Below are 21760 nucleotides of genomic sequence, written 5' to 3' on the forward strand. Positions count from 1 at the left end.
ATGAAGTAATTTAGGAAACTTACACCGCACAGTGAGTAACTCTGATCTGACTGTATTTTGCCCTGTATTGAAGGTTATGAAAGTAGTAGCTAATAAAAAACCCTGCAATTACAGAGTGAATAACTCGAAGTGTGGTGCACGGCTTTAAATAAACCTTGGACGTCAGCTGCACGACTTGAAAGGATCAACATAAAAAAAAAAAAACTTGGACTGTTGAAAATTTTAACAATGAAAAGTGTTAAATGTTAAAAATAGAAGTTAGCCTAATTTTGTAAGTATCACTACGCAGGACAAGTTTGCGCTAGGATGGAATATATAGCATTAGATAGCACTTAATGCTTTTGTTTGATTTGAATGAAAAAATGAATCACAATTCAAAACTATATCCTTGATTTTTTATGTATTAATTATGTATTAATTAATTGTGGCAGTTATATTGAGTCTGGTTTAAGACTCCTGACAGGCTGGAAAGTGTCCAAAAACCCCTTTAAACTAACCAAAATACCAGCCAGACCAAAGCTAGGAGACCAGAAAAGATGAACAAATCATGAAGACAAACAAACTGAGCTGTTTTTGACAGCTTGGCCCACTACTACACATTGGACTATAGTTCAAGGCTGAAGGATTACCATAATAAACATTATACAAGTAGTTTCAAAAGACCAAGATTTCTGATAAAGTTTGTTCTGTGTACTTATATACCACTCATGATGCTTCTAGCTCAATTTATACATCTAAAAGCAATAAAAAACAATGTCATCTCAAATGATGTTTATTAGTTGAATTAACAATTTGTCTTACAGTTCATTGCATCAGGTACACAATTCCATGTCATATAATTTAAGTCTAACAGTCTGAATAATCATGTACATCTCTCATGTAAGAAATAGTGCTAGAATTGCTTTTTACAAAAGATATAATCCTTGTAATTATCACTGGATGATATTTTATAAATTTCCAAACCACCAACCTAGATGTGTGGCAATAAAGAATTATGTTTTGTGAATTTTATTATTTAATTTTATAATAGAATAATAATCATCTAAAAGTCTCTTAGATTCTATCCTTAGAGGAACTGAAGAGATCTCTGGAAGGCCAAAGTCCATCAGGGACATTTTGTATCTAATTCATCCTTTCTTGTTGGGTTGGAGTCAACAAAGCTCTTCATACTGATAATATCTGCCACTCAGATGTTCCATTTCCTATAGAGATTTCATTGGATCCTTTGAAGTACAACAGGGCAAACTATATTGCCATATCCTTCCATCAAGCTTGCCCTCTTCAGCCTTTTGAAAGTGTCTGGTACCACTAGGTCTTCTTCATTGCAGTCTGGGGGGTGGGGGGTGGGGGACAAGGGGCCCTTGGTGGCATCACTAACATTGGTGCACAGGAGGTATCAGAGGCCCCTGGCTGCTATGTTCTCCTGAGCTCTTTCGTCATGAAGAACTCACTTACTAGTGTGCAAGGTGTCCTGAAACTTGGTGCTTGTATACCGAACATGGAAACCTTTCTTGTTGATGGTGTCATCCGAGTGAAATTTGATGACAATGGCATCACCAGCTGAGTAGATCTCCTCTGGCGGCTATAAATGATAAAAAATTATTAAAATATATTAACCTTAGCACTGTAAAATGTATAGACATTTTTTAGCATGATGCTTGCTTATGTTGGTTTAGCAAAGATCTTAAGTTCTGGCTTTACCCCGGACCCACAGTAGCGTCCCAGCCTGGGTGCTTTGACATCAGCGCCATCAAACAGCTCTACGTAATCATAGCCGCAGTCAGCTTCCTCCTCAATCTCAAAGGTGTGGAAGATGAGCTCCACCCCATAGCCCTTTTCTGCTGAGATCACCCACTGGCAGTCTGAAGCTCCGGGATAGTTGTTGTCACCAAACTGAGCATGGGAATACAGATCCTTGGTCTTTATCTCCGCTTTCAGGCTACCGCCACACTCTGAAAACAAGAGTGATTATTGTTAACTGAAATCAAACGTTCATTGTGGAGAACCTCAGGACTACTGAGAGAAAGGAATACCTGCTGAATGAGAGGCCTTAAAACCCCTCTTCTGTACTGAGTTATCAGAAAAGAACCGCAGGAACATGCTGTTGCCACTGGAAATGACAGGTGATGGCTTTTTACTCCCACAAAAGCGTCCAAAACTGGTGGCTCTGCCATTTGGGCCATCATATATCTCCAAGTGGTCATAAGCACACTCCTGATGAGCCTCCATGTCAATCTCGTCAATAGCCTATGGGAAAGAATACAATTTGAGCGGGCGGAATGGTTTTAACCATTCCCTTGGTTACCAGAGTATACTGTATCTTTAATCATTCATTTTATCTGGCTGAATGATGTAAGCACCAGTTTAATGCGGTGGCCTGGGGTGGTGGATAGGGTCCATGTGCAGGCCTTCTTGCTGGGGTATTTATCCGGCCAGTTTGGACTTGTAATAGTACCAGAAACACTGGTAATGGCCTGATCACAGCCAACTGGAAGCACAAAACCAGGACATAAATGATTGTTGGGAATGCAGACTTAGGGAATGGATTCATAATATTTCTGTAGACATATTGGGCAGGATTAAAACATGAAAAAAAAAATCTATAAGCTTAATGATAATAATTCTAGCTATATACAAATATATATATATATATATATATATATATATATATATATATATATATATATATATATATATATATATATATATATATATATATATATATAAATGTCTAAGATATTTTATTCAGAAACATCAAACACAAAACCCATCAGTTCTCGCACATCACACACATCTGAGCTTCTGTGTTAACCAAATGTGAAGTGCTTTATGTATCTGTGTCTATCTTTTTTTATGTAAATAAAAGCAACAAAAAAAAAGAAATCTGTTCATCATATAAAGCCACCGTATTTCTTCAAAGACTTGCTGTATCCATATGGATTCAATTTACACTGGCTTTATGACCTTTTTGATTTTTTTCAAAGCCAATAGTCAGTAGAGTCAATAGAGGGACAGGCACCTCCCAGTTTTTATGTTTTTATGGGTTTAAAACAACATGTGGGTGAGTAAATGATGACATTTACTACTTTTTTGGAAACTATTTCTTTAAGAGGCAATCGTGACTTCAAGTTCATGTTTAAAGAGTTTAGAAAAAGCAAAAGGAAGTGTTTTCAGGGCAGCCTTACAGCAATAACTAAACAGCAAAAAACATTCCCCTCTGAATCAGTATCTATATGACTTCAAAAAGAATACAGAGCTTTGAAGCGTTTAATTTAGCCATTTTTTATGTTACAAAGGAAATGAACACCTTCACACAACCTCAGGAAACCACTATATTTTAGAGTTTCCCTGCCTTTCTAACCAGTTTATTTCACACAATACAAATATTTTCCAAAACAAGAATGATTGGGAATGGGATGTCAAGCCAAACCTTCTTTGCAGTCGTGTTTATTGCTGTGCAACACAAAGCCACTGCGACACTGACAGCTGTAGCTCCCATATGTGTTCACACACTCATGCTGGCAACCTCCATTCTCCCTAGAACATTCATCCATGTCTCAGAGAAAAAGAGGAAGAACACTATTATATAGTCTGTTGATGGACACAATACGCCCAACTGCATATAGAACAATGAAACAAAGAGTCTACAACATTCATGCATCATTTTAAAGGAAACTTCACAGTTCTGCACCTACAGCCTTTCAAGATTTTCATTGTAAGGTTATTACTGTAAATGTGATTCTTGAGTGTAGTAGTTACTAGCTGAAGGACAGGCTGACATTACTTTCGAAGTTGCTTGTATTGAACCCAGGATTTTTTTTTTTTTGAAACTGTCAGAAAAAAAGTCAAGACTGTCTAAAATGTATTTATATTGTTCAACAGCAAGTTGAAAATGATAACAGGTCATTCTCATGCTCACCAGAAAAGAACTGAGCTTTGAAGCCTCTCTTAGATACAGTGTTGTCAGATTTGAACTCAACACGCATACTATTAAGTTGGGATGTGATTGCCTCTGGTTTCTCAGTGCCACAAAATTTCCCATGAAGCTTTGCGTCAGTGGACAAGCCACTGTGTACCTCAACGTAATCATATTTACAAACCTGTGAACAGACAGACAACAACAAATGAATAGGCTTCATATGAATGTACTGCGCATTGCATTGTCATTGCGGTCAAAAAATAATTCGGTTTTGGCAACAAAGTCAGAAAAAATCTCCAACATAGTCAACTTACATCGTTCCCTTCTATCTCAAAAGCATCGAAAAGCAGAGTGATGCGGTACTGCACCGGGGCAATGAGCTGCCACACACAGTTCTTGTTGGGTGGGTATTCCTGTGGCCATCCTGGACTAGTGAAAGAGCCATTGAGTTTGGAGATTAATCCACCACAGGCAGCTGCTGGGATCAGATGGAAGAACCATTATTATCTTTGCTTGACTGAGCACCAAGAAAGCAAAGAGACAAACATGACAGAAATGTTCCAGCTTTCAGCAACTATAATCTTTGCCATTGTCAGAAACATCAAAGCTAGATTCAAATCTAAAGAAAACCGAATACAAGCATCAAAGAACCAATTAGTAAACACTTAATGTCTTTAAGATGCAAATAGTCCATGTTTCATTTAGTTTAACTTCATGTACTAAAAACAATAAAAACAATATAGACATATTAAAAAATGTATAATTAAAATTAAAACTGAATAATTTCAAAGTAAGTGCAAATTCAAAATATTAATTAAATTCAAGTTATTTGTATAGCGCTTTTCACGATGCAAATTTAGTAATAGCTTATTAATAAAAACTGTAATATTATCAGAGAAATACTGCCATCAAAATCATTCCTTTGGTTGATTACTTGCTTGGAACAAAAGAGCCCAGCCCTAATTCTCTATAATATTCTGGTTTCTAGATATGGCTTGGATCCCTCATTCAGTGTAAATCAGTGGAATTTCATAGTCCGGCAGGCATAGTAAGTATGATTGCTCAGAAAAGTAACAGCAGTCTTCTCCTCAGTCCTCATTAATCTGCGTCATTCCCACCATTCATGTCCATAGCATAAACAAACTGAAGTGACCTCACTTCAGTCAGACATGCTCCAGTTTTCCAGAACAATTACATTAACAATGAATGCAATCAACATCTGACAAACTGCTATTATGAGAAGTGCATTACCACTCATAAAACCTTAAAAGCCTGATTGGAGAGCAGTGAATGAAACTGCAACAGGTCCCTTTTAACTGGAGCATAATTAAACTTTCGCACTCTGGTTTTCCAGATCAGTTACGGCCATATAAACAATGGCTTCATTTATTTAAGGCAGCCACTTCATGTCTGAGTTCACAGTCTGTTCCTTATAATCTTATACATCAACAGTCATACTGCCATATATTACCTATAAGTCGATACATAATTTTAACATACGTCCTGTACATTCTCTGGGTGGATGAAGAAAGGTTTGATGAAGATTTATGTACATATGACTTTATATAATTATATATAATTTTTTGAAATATATTTCAATCTTTTATATTTACTTGACAGGTTTTAGGATGGATACATACTGTATTTGTATAGGCCAAATATATACAAACATTTATGTATGAAACTGTTCCAAATTCTTATAGTTTTTGCTTAATATGATAATATACTGCATTTCATACATGTAAATTTAATATATATACATATATTATATTCGCATATGGGAAGGCTTTGGAAAAAGGGGTAGAACACGATCCCACGTTCTGTTTGTCATTACGATGTATAAATAAAACTAGATACCAGTTTACACTTCCTGCAGCAATATTTTATCATAATCAGCAAATAATATGACATCTGAAGAATCATGTGACACTGAAGACTTAAGCAATGCGGCTGAAAATACAGCTTTGTCATCACAGGAATACATTTTAATAAATTTAATAAATTTTAATAAGTTTTAAAACTTAATATGAAATCTTAGTGAATTCAAACATCTGACTGGTAGTGTAGGAGAATAAAAGCTTATGGCAACTGCTTAAATGTGAGGTAGATATAACTAGGGTGTTGTGCATGGTATTTAGTGCATTGGTTTTTAGTATCACCTGCGCAGCTGCGGCGGTCCGGGGCGAGCTCATAGCCAGGGTCACAGGCACAGTGGTAACTGCCCAGGGTGTTGACACAGCGCTGCTCACAGTGACCCTTATCAGGCCTGGAGCATTCGTCAATCTCTGCATTACAAACAAAACTCATGGTCAGAAGGTCACAAAATAGGCAAAGCAGTTAATATGCAATTAAAGAGTGTCACCTTTAAAGAAATTAGCTGCAAACCCAGCTTTGTTCACAGAACCATCAGATACAAACTTCATCCACAGCTGGTTGGAGCTGCTCTTGATATCGTCTGGCTTTTCGTAGCCACAGAAGCGGCCCAGTAAAGGGCTGTTCTCAGAATCGCCATCTCGCAGTTCCAGGTAGTCATACGCACAGTTGTCATGTTTCTCAATCTGAGTGTGAAAGCAGAGAAGCTCTTGAGGAAAGGATCGTAACAGAAATGTTACTTGTGATACCTCTGTCAGAACAATCAGTAAAAAAACAACACAAGAATGCCTTACTGTCAGTACTGCTAATAAACACTTGTAATAAAACGACAAAAAGATAAAGTCACAGGCATTTAATGGATTTATGTTTTCTAATTTCAGTGACTTTAAAATTTTGTGACATTTACACATTCATTTCTCACTTTCTTTCATTTTAAATCATTGTGTTCATAATCTTTGTCATGTGTAAATAAAGTACACTTATTTTGATGTTGAAAAACATACTAAAGCACATAAAAAACAACAGAATTTAGATATAAAGTACATTTTAACTATATTTTAAAAAACTATAGAAATAATTATGAAATTATACTTAAAGATGTACTTAAGTCCTACTAAAAAAAGAGCTCTTAGATTCAGTTAATTGCATTTAATAATAAGTTAAACGATGATGCATTTTAATTAATTATAATTAACGTGCAATTAATTGTCCAAAAACTACATACACTTTGCACTTAAGTACTTAATTTCCATACTAAGTTCTCTTTTTAAAAGTATGCTAAAGTGCACTTCTTTTTTAGGAAAGCAAAAAAAAGGCTCAAAAAATGTAACAGAAACTGCTTTTATATTAATAATTTTGATTTTGACTTTTCATGTACTTTTGGATAGAAAAAAAGGCAAAATAACTAAAATTTATGCAAACAAATTTAGGAAATACAATGCAGCTGTGATTAATAAATAGAATAGAATAGAACAGAATAGAATAGAATAGAATAGAATAGAATAGAATAGAATAGAATAGAATAGAATTTTAATTCTATATAGCTCATTTAAGTGGAATTTCTTTAGAAAAAGTTCATTATTCTGTTAATTATATTAACAATAGTCATGGTGTACAAATGACAGTATTTCCTGAGATGGTGTCTGCTTGTATATATTATTGTGGTCTCAGACACTCTGATGCATTGCTGTCTGAGGCTAGTAATAGAACACCACATGACAAATGAACCCTACCTCAAATGACTGGAAGATGAGGCCCACATGAAACCCCTGGGGTACGATGATCTTCCACATGCACACTTTATTAGGCCGATAATCATCAGGGTAATTGGGTGACTCAATCTGTCCACTGTCTCTTCTCACCTCACCTCCACAAATAGCTGAGACCATGGACAGGACATCACTTAATAACTCTACATCAGTTCAGGCGAACAGATGAGCCTCTCAGCTGATGATCAGTGGATTTATACCTTCATAGACAGCAGAGAAGCCTTTTCCCACCCAATTACTGCTGCTGCGAAATTCAATCCACAGTCGACTGTCAGTGGACACGATGGCCTCGGGTAGCTGGCCTCCACAAAAACGGCCTAAAGCAAATGCAACAAATTGATCAAAGAATGATGGGGCTCAGATTTCTTCCAGAACGACATAGATAGGGTTGATTGAAAATTCAATTATTTTGTGTTACACATTATTTTCATGCCCTTCTTTCTAATAATTTTACAGCCGTATTTGTTAATCAAACAAATAAATAAACATGCATTTAAAATTCAGAAATGATCTTAATAATAAGAACCTTTCAAAGGTGCATTTCTCCAGTATCCATCACGGATCTCCACATGATCGTACCAGCACAAGTGACTTCTGTACAGATCCATTGAAGTAAAATTAAGAATGATCTAACAAAGAAAGGAACACAGACAAAAGGAGAGAGAACTTGGGAGTCAAAAAAAAATGTTTTACACTACTGTTCAAAAGTATGGGATCAGTATGAATATCTTATATGAATATTTATGAAAGAAGTCTCTTATTCTTACCAAGACTGCATTTATTTGATCAAAAATACAGAAAAAACAGAAATATTGTGAAATATTTTTAAACAGAATTTATTTCTGTGATGCAAAGCTGTATTTTTCAGCATCATTACTCCAGTCTTCAGTGTCACCTGATCCTTTAGAAATCATTCTAACATTCTGATTTGCTTCTCAAGAAACATTTCTTATTATTATCAGTGTTTAATAGTTTTTGTGGAAATGGTGATGCATTTATTAAGCATTCTTTAAAGCGTGGCAAGTTCAATAGAAAAGCATTTTTTTTTTAAATATTCATCTTTTTATAACATTAGAAATGTCTTTACTGTCACTGTTTTCAAGGGTAATGCAAGTGTGATTTTGTGCGTACTGCAAAAAAATAAATAAATCATATATTTTTATTGGCTGCAGAAGGTATAATGAAATCATCCAGCTTATATATGTGTACATATTCTGTGTGAAGTTCTTCTACCTTCTCCCCAGGCGTGACCGAAATCCTCCATATACAGTGAAGATATGCAGCATATCCATTGGGGAACCCAGGGGAGGAGAAGTTTCCAGTGCTGTCTTGAAGGCTCTCGCCACATCCTGTGCACAAACCAGAGTCAAAACCACATCGAGACAAACTCACAGATGCTTGACCTGGAAACCGGATCCTCTTATTGGAAAACAGTAGGAGTTTTGCAGATGGTAAGGTCAGTTTGAAGGATCATACTTTTATTTTGAAGTGGGAAATTACCATCATTCCAGCTAACATTAAAGGAGATCACCGCAAAAAACAAAAGTTCTGTTACAGGGGATAATAACAGCTGTTTCATTCTCCCACTTTACATGGATAATTAAACTGATGTCACAGTCACGAATGCATCTGTCAAAAACACTCCAAATTTTAGAAGCAAGAGCAGAAGAAAATCTAAAATATGGCTGCTGCTTCTTCAAACAGTTGTGCAGTGATGTAAGATTGGCTGCTAAAGTACAAAGATGCCTGAGATGTAAGGGCCACTTACTTGGACACTTATATAATTTTCTAGCTTGAGCGATGTCCCCTTTGCTCAGTCTTGTCCGCTGGCCAATGGGAGGTCGGACTCCATCAACTTCATACTTTGGCAGCATGGTATCAAGATAGATGCCCCTAATTGTCAAACACAAAAGCAACAGCCCTCCAGATTATTTGGGAGTGAACAACACTCAGAAGCCTTTTAAAGAAAGAGAATGCATCTGAAAAACCATCTAATCTTTGAGGCAGCACTCACAGAGTATATCGCACTGAAAGTGTACAGAGAGTGAACTCAATCAACGTAAAATTATTGATTTGTGATGAGACCACAGTGACGTACATTTACAACTAAATTTTTACATTTAACCCACTAATAAGCCACAATAGTCTAAATGTCATTGCAAGCAAAGAAATGCTCTACAAGCCTCTATTAAAATTAACTTTTACATTGTTTTACATGTACTTATTTATCTATCTATCAATCAATTAAAGCATTTTCATGTTAAATGTGTTAGATTTTTGTGATTTAATACTGTGACATTTATATATATTTTTTAAGTGTCTCAAGTGTCCAAATATATATTTGGGGCCAGTGTACATGATTAGTGGGGACACTATATATCATCAGAGATTAATTAAAAACATTATTTAGAAAATTACTTTTTTAATATGTTTTTTAAGTTATTCTCTTATGTTCACCATTGCTTCATTTATTTCATCAAAAATACAGATAAGACAGTAATATTGTGAAATAGTACTGTAATTAAAAATGTTTTCTATTTTAATAGATTTTAAAAACAATTTTTTGTGATGTCTTCAGTGCAGTCATTTTATATATATATATATATATATATATATATATATATATATATATATATATATATATATATATAATTGATATGCTATTAGCTTTGTTCATATTATAATTTATATTTTTCATATTTTCTGTTTTCGGTTTAATTTTGTGATGTATAAAATAAAAATGTATAAAATAATTTTGTTGTTTGTCATTTTTATTCTTTTTTTTGTTTCTGTTAAATGTATTTTTAGATTTAGTTAATTTTGTTTATGTTGTTTTAGTGCTTTAGTTTTAGTACAAGTTAAAATAAACAAAAATGTTTCTTTAACAACTAGCTGAAATAAATTAATTTTTAATATTTCATTTTATTACAGTTTATGTTCATTTTGGTATAAGTAATTTCTTTAATGGTTTTAGTTTTAGTTAATGATAATGGTTCACTGTCCTATGATCCTTTAGAATTCATTTTAATATGTTGATTTAGTGCTGAAGAAATATTTCTAATAATTTTTAAGTGTCCTAGGTGTCCAAATCATTTTTGGAGCCACTGTACAAGATTATGACATCAGAGATCCAGCTTGCATCAATCAAATATGAATCATGTTTGACTGCCACCTGTCCACTACATACTTTATAGTCTTTCTCTCTGCTGTGCAGAGGACAGAATGATTGTTCTTTGCTCTCATCTACTTCCCATGATGACAGCACCCTGAATGTCCAGCATTTGGACGCAAAGCGGTCAAAGCGGAGTTTAAAGCACTGCGACTCCCTGGAGCCCACCATGAATGCCAGAGAACAACAGCACTGCAGCCCTGCGATTGTCCATGACAAAAAGCCTGGAAGAGCTTTATTTGTTTTGGCCTGATTCCAGGATCCCCTGACTGCAAAATGTAGGAGGTAAAACCGCACAATGTGAATATTCCTGGTTTAGAGGCCAGTAGGAAGGGGGCCACTTTGCAAAACACTAAAAATAACAATCACAGAGAAACCATGCCAGCTTCCCACAGACCTTTACGCTAATAACTGATGTGAGGTTTATCAGATTCTGACTATGCACCTTAGAATTTATAAAAGACATTAACCTCATGCATTTTACTCAAAACAATTTCCACAATCTCAGAAAAAAAAGGTCCAAAACTGTCACTGGTACAGTACAAAAGTGAAAAGTTACATCTTTGTACCTTATTTACAGTGCTGGGTAGTAACTGATTACATGTAAGCTGGATTGCATAATCAGATTCCAAAAATTAAGTACTTGTAATTAGAGTATATTGCATTTTAAAATGCTCATAATTAGATGTAGCTAAATTTTTACGGATTACATCATTATTCGCAAAATGGCAATAAATTACTCATAATTTATTGATTCTCCCTATTTCTGATTTTTCTCTTTTAAATTTTCTAAAAATGTAATACATTTTCTTTCTCTTGATCATGTAATCTGTAATCAGTAATGGACTACAATTTGTAAGTAATATATACCCAGCTCTGCTTATATATCCCCAAATGTGCTGGGGGTCATTTGTGTATTTTGTTTTACTACTTGAGGATAATTGATTGTATCTTTTATTTTGGTAGTTTCTTAGTTTCCTATTTTTATTCTGATCCCTTTTCTTTATATATAGTCACGTTAAAATGTTATTTAAACTGTATTTTTGAAATATTGAAACTTTTTGTGACACTTGAAAATTTACAAATGAAGTGAGGGGGAAAAAAGTTACATATTACCTTTTGAAAGGCTACCACCCCAGTTTTGAACATCGTTTCTGAGACTGCATGTCCTTTTAAGGTTTTTAAAAACCTTGTTGATTCATCCAGTTTGCTAGTGAATCATGTAAACCAATTTGTGAATACATTTGACTGATTAATAACTTACTCAAATTAAAGAAAGAAATCACAAATTGAACAGCACTAGCTTAAGAGCAATTTCAAGCTCATAAAATAGTTTTAAAAAATAAAAAATTTAAACAAAGCAAATATTCAAAGGAAATATATATATATATATATATATATATATATATATATATATAAATATATATATATATATATATATATATATATATATATATATAATACTGTGAAATTAAAAAAAAAAAAAAAAAAAAAATAAAATAAAGTAAAGTAACAAAATAAAATAAAATAAAATAAAATAAAATAAAATAAAATAAAATAAAATAAAATGACATTTTCATGACCGTGGGAACACTGACTATAATAGTGCAGAGTAATGTGGACTTTTTACAGAAGCTGACCACAACAACCTTGAAAATGAATTCTCTCTGGTTAAGACAACAGCATTATCCTCACTGTTTCCAAACTGTCTGCAAGTTTTCAAAATGGTCAAGTGAGAACAGCTTTGTGAGACCCAAAAGAACTGACCAAAGGACACTCTACCGAAAGTGTATCTGCACTTCAGCCTTGGCTCCCTGTCTGAATTCCTTCCTGCGTGTCCTAAACAACAGGCCCCCTCAAAGCAGCTGGCTGAACCTCCATCCTCAAGCCACTAACAACAGGTTAGTCAGCAGTCTGTGAGAGCACCAAGTCCTCAAGTCCTGCTCCGTCCTATCAGCTCAACGCTTGTCTTAAAAAAAAGACACTAACACATGCAATGATGTCTCTGTCATTTATAATTAATGCAGTGAAATTAATATCTGTATTTTTATTTTTGTTTAATATGCTGGAGAACAAATAATGGTTGATTTTTCAGTCGACATACAGAGTATAATTAGAGTGGCCGCATAATCAGATTGAATTGGTGTTTAGCAGAATTTGTATTTATTTGTACACTACTTACTGTAAGTTGTAAATAAAAATTGTTACTGGAGTACATTTACAAGAACATACCATTTCATTCAGTCTTTCTGAGTAAAAACTGTTTCTACACCAAATTTAACAAAGTTAACAGCAGTTAAGTTAACATGAACAAAGCTTGAACAATACTTCTACAACATTTATTGATCTTAGTTATTGCACTGTGAACTAACATGAACAAACAATGAATAACTGTATTTTCATTAACTAACATTGACAAAGATGAATAAATACAAATGTATTGTTCATTGTTAGTTCTTGTTAGTTAATACATTAATGTTAACAAATGACACCTCATTGTAAAGTGTTACCATTTATTTCAGTGCATGCTATATATTATCCAATAATCTCTACAATAACAATATCTTCTTGTGTACAAGTGCCATTAAAGGCTTAAGTCCAAACCTGGAAAAGGTGTTTCTGGCATAATGCATGATACTGTCAAAGTCATAAACCTCCCCGAGCGAATCCACATCATCTGGCTCCATCTTTATGAAATTGTACTCCTGACCTATAAAGTACAACATAGCCTTTATCACACTTCTACTAAATGCAATGCAATTAAGAATGATCCTGGATTTAAGATATAGACTGATGCGTAAAAGTTACAATTCTGGCTATAAGTACCAACTAAAAGCATATACAGGAGTATAAGTCGTCATTCTACAGTAGCACGTAGCAGAGGTTTAGATAGTTACTGTACCTGGCTGGATGTTTTCTCTAAATATATCAACATGCTCGTCCCGGTCGGGTCGTGTGTGCTCGTGCCAGAATCCAATGACGTGTCCGAGTTCATGCACCACGATGCCAAACTTGTCACAGTTCTTCCCGATAGATATAGCCTGGGGACCTCCACCTCTCCGCCCGACAAATGAGCAGCACCTACAAACAAGCCAACCTGAGGTTAGAAAACACTTTTGGACCTGTTTTGCAGACACATTTGGTAAATAAATGGTGAATTAATGTTTGATTCGTATTAGTATCTTTATTTTCTTGCTCTGTTGCAGAAACAACATTGAACGAGGTTTTATTTTAACCAAAGGACAGTTATATATTTCAGTCAAGGAGCTTGACATGGCTGCAAATGTTGGAATGAATTTATGTGGAATGCCAGAGGATTAGCATTGGCTCAGCTTGTTTGTGACTTTATGCTAATTTGCGCTGCTCTTTGCATTGGTCATTAATGAGATGTTCCTTCTGTGTTCTTTCATTTGAGCCGTAGATACAATTTCCACTCCCATCTGTGCTTTTTTTTTTGGAATGGCTCTCTTGCGCTGATTTGTACCATTTAGGAAATCTGGTACTTAATTTTACAAAAGATTCCTATTTCAAATAAATTATGTTCTTTTGAACTTTCTGTTCTTCAAACCATTCTGGGCCTGTCCTGGTCACATCGGTCCCTGTGCCCCTTACCTTGCCGATTTCTGCCAAGGGCCAACCATCAAGTTCATCCCTCATCATTCAGTCTTTTAATTTATCAAAGTTCAACAAAGTTTAGCTCAATTCAGAGGAGACACACGATGAGCTGAATGCAGCAAACTCTACAGTCATTCAGACCTTGAGGTCAGGATCGGCCTCTGCTGAGAAAATAAGGCTTTGTGCTGACTGAATCTGAAACGAGGATGTTTTTGTCACAGGCAGCACAAGGACTACTGTTTTGGGAACTGTGTAGTGACGTGGCTGTCGGAGCCATGAAAACTTCAGCAAGGTCCTTTTAGCCACACATACAGTACACTAACAGTCATTCATTCAGTGCTTTAAAAAAACCTAGGTGCTAAACCATTTGATAAAAACAAATTCCTTTAAAAAGTATACTAGATAACTAGAAGAAGGTCTTGTTGGAATGGTGCTTGCTTAGAAATGATTTGCTTTAGATGAATGCCAGGAGTGCTCATGGTTCAAAAGTTTGGGGTCAGTAAAATAATAAAAATAATTAAAATTAACTGCATTAAATTGATCAAAAGTGATGGGAAACACATTTATAACGTTACAAAAGATTTCAATTTCCAGTAAATGCCATTTATATTTTTTATCCTTGCTTTTCAATCAAGAATCCTGAAGAAAAAAAAAGAATCACACTTTTCACAAAATAATAATAATATATGTTTCTTGAGCAGCAAATCAGCGTATTAGAATGATTTCTAAAGGATCATGTGCAGTGAAGACTGGAGTAATGATGCTGAAATTTCAGCTTTGCATTACAGGAATAAATTATGTTTTAAAATGCATTAAGTGTCTATTCAAGTCTCGTTGAATATGAGTTGGTTGGGAAAATTGGTGGTAAATGGCAATTCATGGTGACTTGAATAAAACGTATCAAAAGAAATCAGAAAGAACGCAATCAGAAAAAAAAGCATCACCCAGAAACAGACGAAAAACACACTGCAGCACTATCTGCTGGGAGCCAGATTTGCTCTAGAAGAAAACTTGTTTGTGCAGTTGGTGCCTATAGAAAACCAGATAAAGAAAACTGCTGAAAAGATTGGAGCTTTTGAATGCTGGCAGAGAGGTGTGTTTCTGTGCATCAGGGACTGAGGGAGAAACTGGACTAATCAATATGTGTGGAGAGACATTAATGGTGAGCAATAGCTGTCTCTCCACAGAGACAGGAAAGACGTGAACTTACCCACATGGCCGGATGGTAAAGACGATGTAGCTCTCCTCTGTGCTTCTTTCCATAAAGGTCACGCAAGTGTGTTTCTCCCAGTGGCGCATGGCTTGCTTGAAAATGGCTCGCTGGCTGCCTAAAGGGGTTTGGTTTAAATCAGTTAATCTAGATAACACTTTAAGTAGAGAGTCAAATGACTAATTAAAAATTACAAAGGAAAAGACTTTAAGAAAACAAAACAAAAAAAAATTAAGGTTTTTACGTGAAGTTAAGTTAGGTTGGAAAAATTACATGTAAGAGAGCATGTAAAAAAGCACAAAAAAAAAAAAATATGGAGACTTACCACTGAAGTTGCTACTAATAATATAAGGTATTATGCCATCCGGCCAAACTCTCTCAGGTCTGGCTGTGGCTGCTCTCCGTCTTCGTAGGAGGCTTTGTTTGGCCAAAACTGGGTCATCCTTTGCATTGACATTACCTGAGGATCTGTTTGCTAGGGCAAAGACAATATTATAATAGACTAAATATAGTTCTCTGCTTTACTCAAGATGTTTTATAAAGTTTGCACTGATTAAAGTATTTAATCATCAGTGCTAGGTGGATTTAAGTAAAAAAATACATGATGTAAATTACGAAACATATTCTATAAGATTATATATTAACATAATCTGATTATTTTTTGGATTACTTATTACTTTTAGATTACTTTTGACCTAACTCATAGATTTTAATATCACATAGATTGGAACAGGATTATTTTGTACAATACTTATCTAAAAAGAAACTAGAAAGAAAATATTCCATTCTTTGTTTTCAACAACATGTAGTGTATTAAACATTTCATTAATGGGTTTTGTGAAGAAAGTGCAGGGAGTTGATAAAAAGTTAATAATGAATTATATAATAACAACGTAACATTAAAATAAATCATTAAGTAATGAACACTAAAAATTATTAAATATTTTGTTTACCTGAATTTTATGTGACCATCTGAGAACTGTGATCATGCAAATATGTTTTAAAATATCACTTTAAAATTATATAATTACCATATACAAATGATGTCATGAGTTACTACCCAGCACTGAATATCATCACATAGAGGCAGCAGTCTGTGCTTTATAACCATACTCACCTGAATCAGGTATAGAGATGTTAGAAGAGTCATTCTCTGTAGCATCCATATAGTTGGCTTTAAGAAAGCGCAAGTCCTCTTCATCTAAGGCAATGTCGCCCAGAAATGCAGCTAAAACAGAGAGTGAGAACAGATCACCAGGTGAATTTCTCAAGCAGCATGCAACCCTCTGAGACTGATGAGGGAAAAACCTCACCATGAGAAGCATTCAGCCCAGCTTAATGTAGCTGTGAACAGGTCCCCAGAAACTAAATCTGGGGGTTGTAAGGTTAAAGTCACAATAGCTCTCTGAAGTCACAGCTGCAACTTGTATGCCAGTCTCAACGCTGACTTTTAATGGATTCGCTCCCATACAGGCCAGTCAGGATGTGGGGAGATGCTGAAAAGGAACCACATGCCAGCAACAACATCCGAAAAAAGACTACAGTGACTTTGCTCTAGGGCTATTCTAATGAACACTTTGCAATTCAGGCAGAAGCCATTAATTATATAGCAAAGGTGTTGTGGCTTTAAAATGAAGGGATTTGAAAGGCACTTTACAACTGTAAATGTACTCTAATTATTCTATGTCCTACCTTTTCTAAGAACTTATTAGCTGTCTTTCAGCAGACACTTTCCATTTTCCTGGGATTTACAGAGCAGCAACTTCATGGGTGGTCCCTTGAACAAAAGTTACGTGCTTTTCTCAAGTTTGTGATTGTAGTAACTCTAAAAGCTAGAGCAAGTCACAACTATCTTCAAACCAATGTATTTGTATATTAAAACATTTTCCAAAAGCGAAAGGAGAAATTAAGACTTTCACATTTACATTTTTTTTCCTGCTTTGATGTACTGTACCTCTTATTGACAGGAAGAGAACATTGGGTATATCGAAGAGCTAATAAAATGTTTGTTTGTTTTTTCTCTCAAGAACATTTTATTGTACAAACAAGAATAATTTTGTACAATCCTTTTTTTTTTCAATAAGTTAATTTTGTCAAGTTTTTAAAGAGCTAATAAGAAATAAAAGCAATAAATCCTTTTTTGATATCCTGGGGTCTACTAATTATTTTCATCCTTTACATTCTGTGAAGACATAATAGCTCTGCTTGGTTGTGAACATTCACATGTCTGGGATTTGTGATCTAGCAGCAGAATTCATTGTTTTATATACTCTGCGGCAGCAGGGAACACTTATTATTTTAGCCTGGCAGGACATCTTAAGCTTGAAACATTTGCTAAAAAAAAAAAAAAACTAACAACACAATACCCCATAAATAAGCATGTTGATGCCTCTGGTTTTCAACCAAAGCTGACAAATCTATGAACATGCATGTAAAGATGTTCACTCTCTGTCAGTCACACTGTTCTCTATGTGTCAAAAGAATAAAGAAACAAGTCACAGATAAACATAATAAAGTAGCAACACATAAAAAGTAGCAATACATTTGTCAAGGATGACACAATAAAGTTGCATTAACTTATTTCCATTGTGGTCCTTGATTTTAGAAAATCATTCTCATGACTATGGTTTTGTTGGCATATATCTACACAAGTACCCATACAACCAATTCATACAAAATAAAATACCTCACAATTATACACACAGAACCACAATGCAAATCAGTTCTATTAAGATTATCTAAAAACAGTCTCTTCTCTCTTGTACTAGAACTGACAGTATTCGTTAAAACCTAAATGTCCAATTGCAACTTATTCCAATTCTGTACACTTGTATGCAAATGACCTCTCACATAGATTAAGATCCATTACTCTTTCTAGTACAAAATCCATGTCTTAAATTAACCTGTGAAAAATGTACTGGGGCTCTATTATTAATTATTTTATGTACCATTTTTAATTTCAGGAATGCTGCTCTTCTTTCAATTGGTAACCATTCGAGCTGCCTAATATGGCTATTATCCACATATGTAAAACAATGAAGCCTTACTCAAAATGTCATTGTACTAGGACTGTGAAAAGCACAAATGTAATCCTAGCATTATCTTTGCCTAAACTTTTCATGCCATAATTTCTCCACTTAAATTATTATCCTGAACACAACCGAGATAATTGATTGATGCTCTATTTGATAATACATAATCATCAACCTTGACTGCCAACTTGTCTACATTTTGTAATTTAAATTTAGACCCAAAAATAATAGATTTAGTTTTGCCAAGATCTATTAAAACTTATTTTCAGACCTAAGTTCTCCTGAATTTTACTAGTCTCCTCATCTGAAACTAATAGAGCAGAATCATCAGCATATAATAAGATTTTACACTCACATACAGCCTGAATATCATTTATTTATAATAAAAACAAAAGAGGGCCTGTACACTACCCTGTGGAACATCATAATTAACAATTTTACTTTCTGTACTCTCCCTGTTAAATAAGAGGCTTAGCATGTATTTACTGTACTTGAAAATCCCATAGCACATAATTCATTTTAATTGTATTCATTGGTTAATTGGTTTATTCATAATTCATTGGTTAATTGTAATTAATCAGAAATCAAATATTTAAATCAACAGAAAAGGTTAAAAAAATATTAATTTTCAACAACAGATGTGTTATGCTAATTAAAGTATTAATTCAGTGTTAATTCATTCTTTTTTCTTTCTTTTTTTGTACCTCTGTGCTTTTAATGATTAAATTTGGTGCATTATAAATATTTCTTGGTGAGCACTCAGGTTAATGAGTTTGTCAACAGGTGAAAATCACATATGCTTCGTCACTGGCTCAGTAACGTTGCCTCTAAGCAGGTGGAAAATGTGCTGATTTAATTAGCAAAGTTAAAATGTAATCATTAATTTTCCACTCAAGAAATAAAGAAAATAATAACATATAAAAATATATAACAAAATTAGTGTTTAGGTTTTTTTCTTGTGAAAGCATTAAAACTTTTTGTTTCAATTTGCAAAGTGCTGTTTGCACATGGGGACGTGTAAAATATTAAATTTAGTTATAATACCCCAGGCATTTAATTGGCTGTCTATTCAGTTGCCAGCTGTCCTCTGCTGTAACAAAGCTTTGCCCTCTGCTTTTTGTGAGACATAATTAAAACTTCTACAGACCAAAACTTGGTTATGTAACTCAAGCTTGTAAAGTATACATTTAGTGCTGTAAATTAGGTTAGTTCTACATGCTCTGCCTGAGGATGCTGATTTTTGAGTTGGGATAGGGGGAAGTGCCGAATCACCAGGATCCCATTCACTTGTCCCAGATCTCATGCTGTCATGCAGTAAACAAAACAAAGCCACACAAACAACACAGCACAACAACACACAACGAAATAACACAAAACAGCATACGGCTAACAAAACATACCAAAACATAAAACAAAATGTTAACCAAAACTAAACATAAAACAAAAATAACAACTTTAACCAAAACAAAACAACTTTAATCAAAAAAGAAAACATTAAGCAAAACATCACAAATTAACCAAAGCAAAATAAATAACTAAAATAAAACAATGCAACATTAAACAAAACAAAATAACATCAGCAACAAAAACAAACTCTTGATTTATAAAGTTTAGAAACACTGTGTGTATTAGGATATATATTACCAGCTTTGCATGGGTCCTTGTAGTCAACTTCATCACTTTCTCCTGGACCTGTGTGATAGTTTGAATCCACTTTCAATGCGATCGGTAATAAAAGCCAAAGATTGAACATAAGCAAATATGTCCACAGGGAATTCATGACGGGAATGAGTGCGGATGTAGATATGGACCTGGAGACGGCAGAGAGCTGCGGATTGCGGTGGGAGTTTGGAAGGACTTGGGAAAATGGGAGCTCCCAGGAAGGCGGGTTTAGAGAAGCGAGGCTTTGCTCTCTTCAGTGTCTTTATTCAAGTCCAGTGATTCGCTCACATACCCGGGACTCGGGCCAGCATCAAGCTTACAAACATCACAGATCGGACTCGGAGGTCAGTGGACTCAAAGCGTCCTGAGCCCATCTGTGTGCCAGAAGAATGCGAATGCGCACACTCGTGCGTTTCACTCCAGAGCAGCAGCAGAAACGCTCGTGTCTAAAATAAAAATCCGGCGCAATTTGAACAAATTATATTAATTTTATTGCACATGTAGTAGCAATATCTTATATTTATTTGGAATACCAATCATAAAATATCCCTGCTAGCTGACAAATATAAAATGTGTCCTCTTGAGGAATCACACCTGTCTCTATACGACAGCCCTACTAGAAAAAAAATAATAAAAAAGAATCAGGGAGCGAGCAATAGTGGGCTTTTTTATATAGGCTAAAATACAATTCAGGCACTGTTTTAGAAAGTCTTTACTATTTATTATAGCTTTGTCACATAGCTTTTATTTATAATAGCTTTCCTGACAGATGTTATGACTCGTTCAAGAAAAATAATTTCTGGTTGTTAAGATCCTTGGTGACCAATTAAGCTAACTGAGGGTGCGTTCCATTCGAAACTCTGTAGAAGCTTCAGTCTCAGAGGGTGGCAGGGCGTAGGGTTCAGAAATAACGGTTATTTAAGGTGCAGTGCACTACAACATCTTTCCAAGTCTAATTATAAATCTTTATATATTAATTTGCTGTGCTAAATCCACTTTTAGAATGCAAACCAAAAAACATACTTAAATAAAAGAAAAGTCACTTTTTTTTCTTTTTTTTTTGTTGTTGTTTGTTTGTTTCTTTCTTTCAGCGTCTTTATTAGAATAACAGCACAAATTGACTTAGGCTACAGTGTAACATCAGCAATACCCAGGTACGAAAACAACAATTTATGGGTTTAACTTGTTTTTAAAAGTTCATAACAATTATAACATTTTTTTTTTGTTAAATTTCACAGATCAAGGTTTGTCACAACATTTTGTTTGCAGCATGTTTGCATTAAATTACATTACACTTAAAAAAAACAAAAAACAACAACACCAAAAAAAACAAAACACACAAAAAAAAAAAAACATGTACCTTTAATGTACTAATAAATACTAATACTAATACTGATGTGTTGTCAAACTGATAAATATGTTTTCTTAATGTGTTGGTGATTCTTATATTTGCACGTGTTTTATCATTTGCAGCCCTTGAGCTCTCTCGGCCACCGTAAATAACACTTTCTG

General features: G+C 34.5%; 1 protein-coding gene across 4 annotated transcripts; it reads right to left on the minus strand.

Annotated features, from left to right (window-relative positions):
- Positions 1-762: 762 nt before the first annotated feature.
- On the minus strand, positions 763-20642 carry bmp1b (bone morphogenetic protein 1b). Of its 4 annotated transcripts, XM_042765358.1 has the most exons (21): positions 20231-20367; positions 16868-17050; positions 16672-16782; positions 15880-16029; positions 15555-15672; positions 13632-13810; positions 13334-13439; positions 9329-9453; positions 8794-8909; positions 8087-8189; positions 7761-7877; positions 7525-7670; positions 6282-6477; positions 6079-6204; positions 4234-4397; positions 3920-4100; positions 3431-3556; positions 2361-2488; positions 2034-2247; positions 1702-1952; positions 763-1582 (listed from the first exon to the last, which is right to left on the minus strand). In XM_042765358.1, exons 3-21 carry the CDS (start codon positions 16718-16720, stop codon positions 1448-1450), a joined length of 2730 nt encoding a protein of 909 aa, XP_042621292.1. In that variant the 5' UTR covers positions 16721-16782; positions 16868-17050; positions 20231-20367; the 3' UTR covers positions 763-1447. The 4 variants fall into 4 exon arrangements, with proteins under 4 accessions (XP_042621292.1, XP_042621290.1, XP_042621289.1 ...); XM_042765356.1 differs by lacking the exon at positions 16868-17050 and having other exon boundaries at positions 4234-4394; positions 20231-20642; XM_042765355.1 differs by lacking the exon at positions 16868-17050 and having other exon boundaries at positions 20231-20642.
- Positions 20643-21760: the final 1118 nt, after the last annotated feature.

Source organism: Cyprinus carpio, chromosome A10 (genome assembly GCF_018340385.1).
Source record: "Cyprinus carpio isolate SPL01 chromosome A10, ASM1834038v1, whole genome shotgun sequence".
Taxonomy (NCBI): Eukaryota; Metazoa; Chordata; class Actinopteri; order Cypriniformes; family Cyprinidae; genus Cyprinus; species Cyprinus carpio.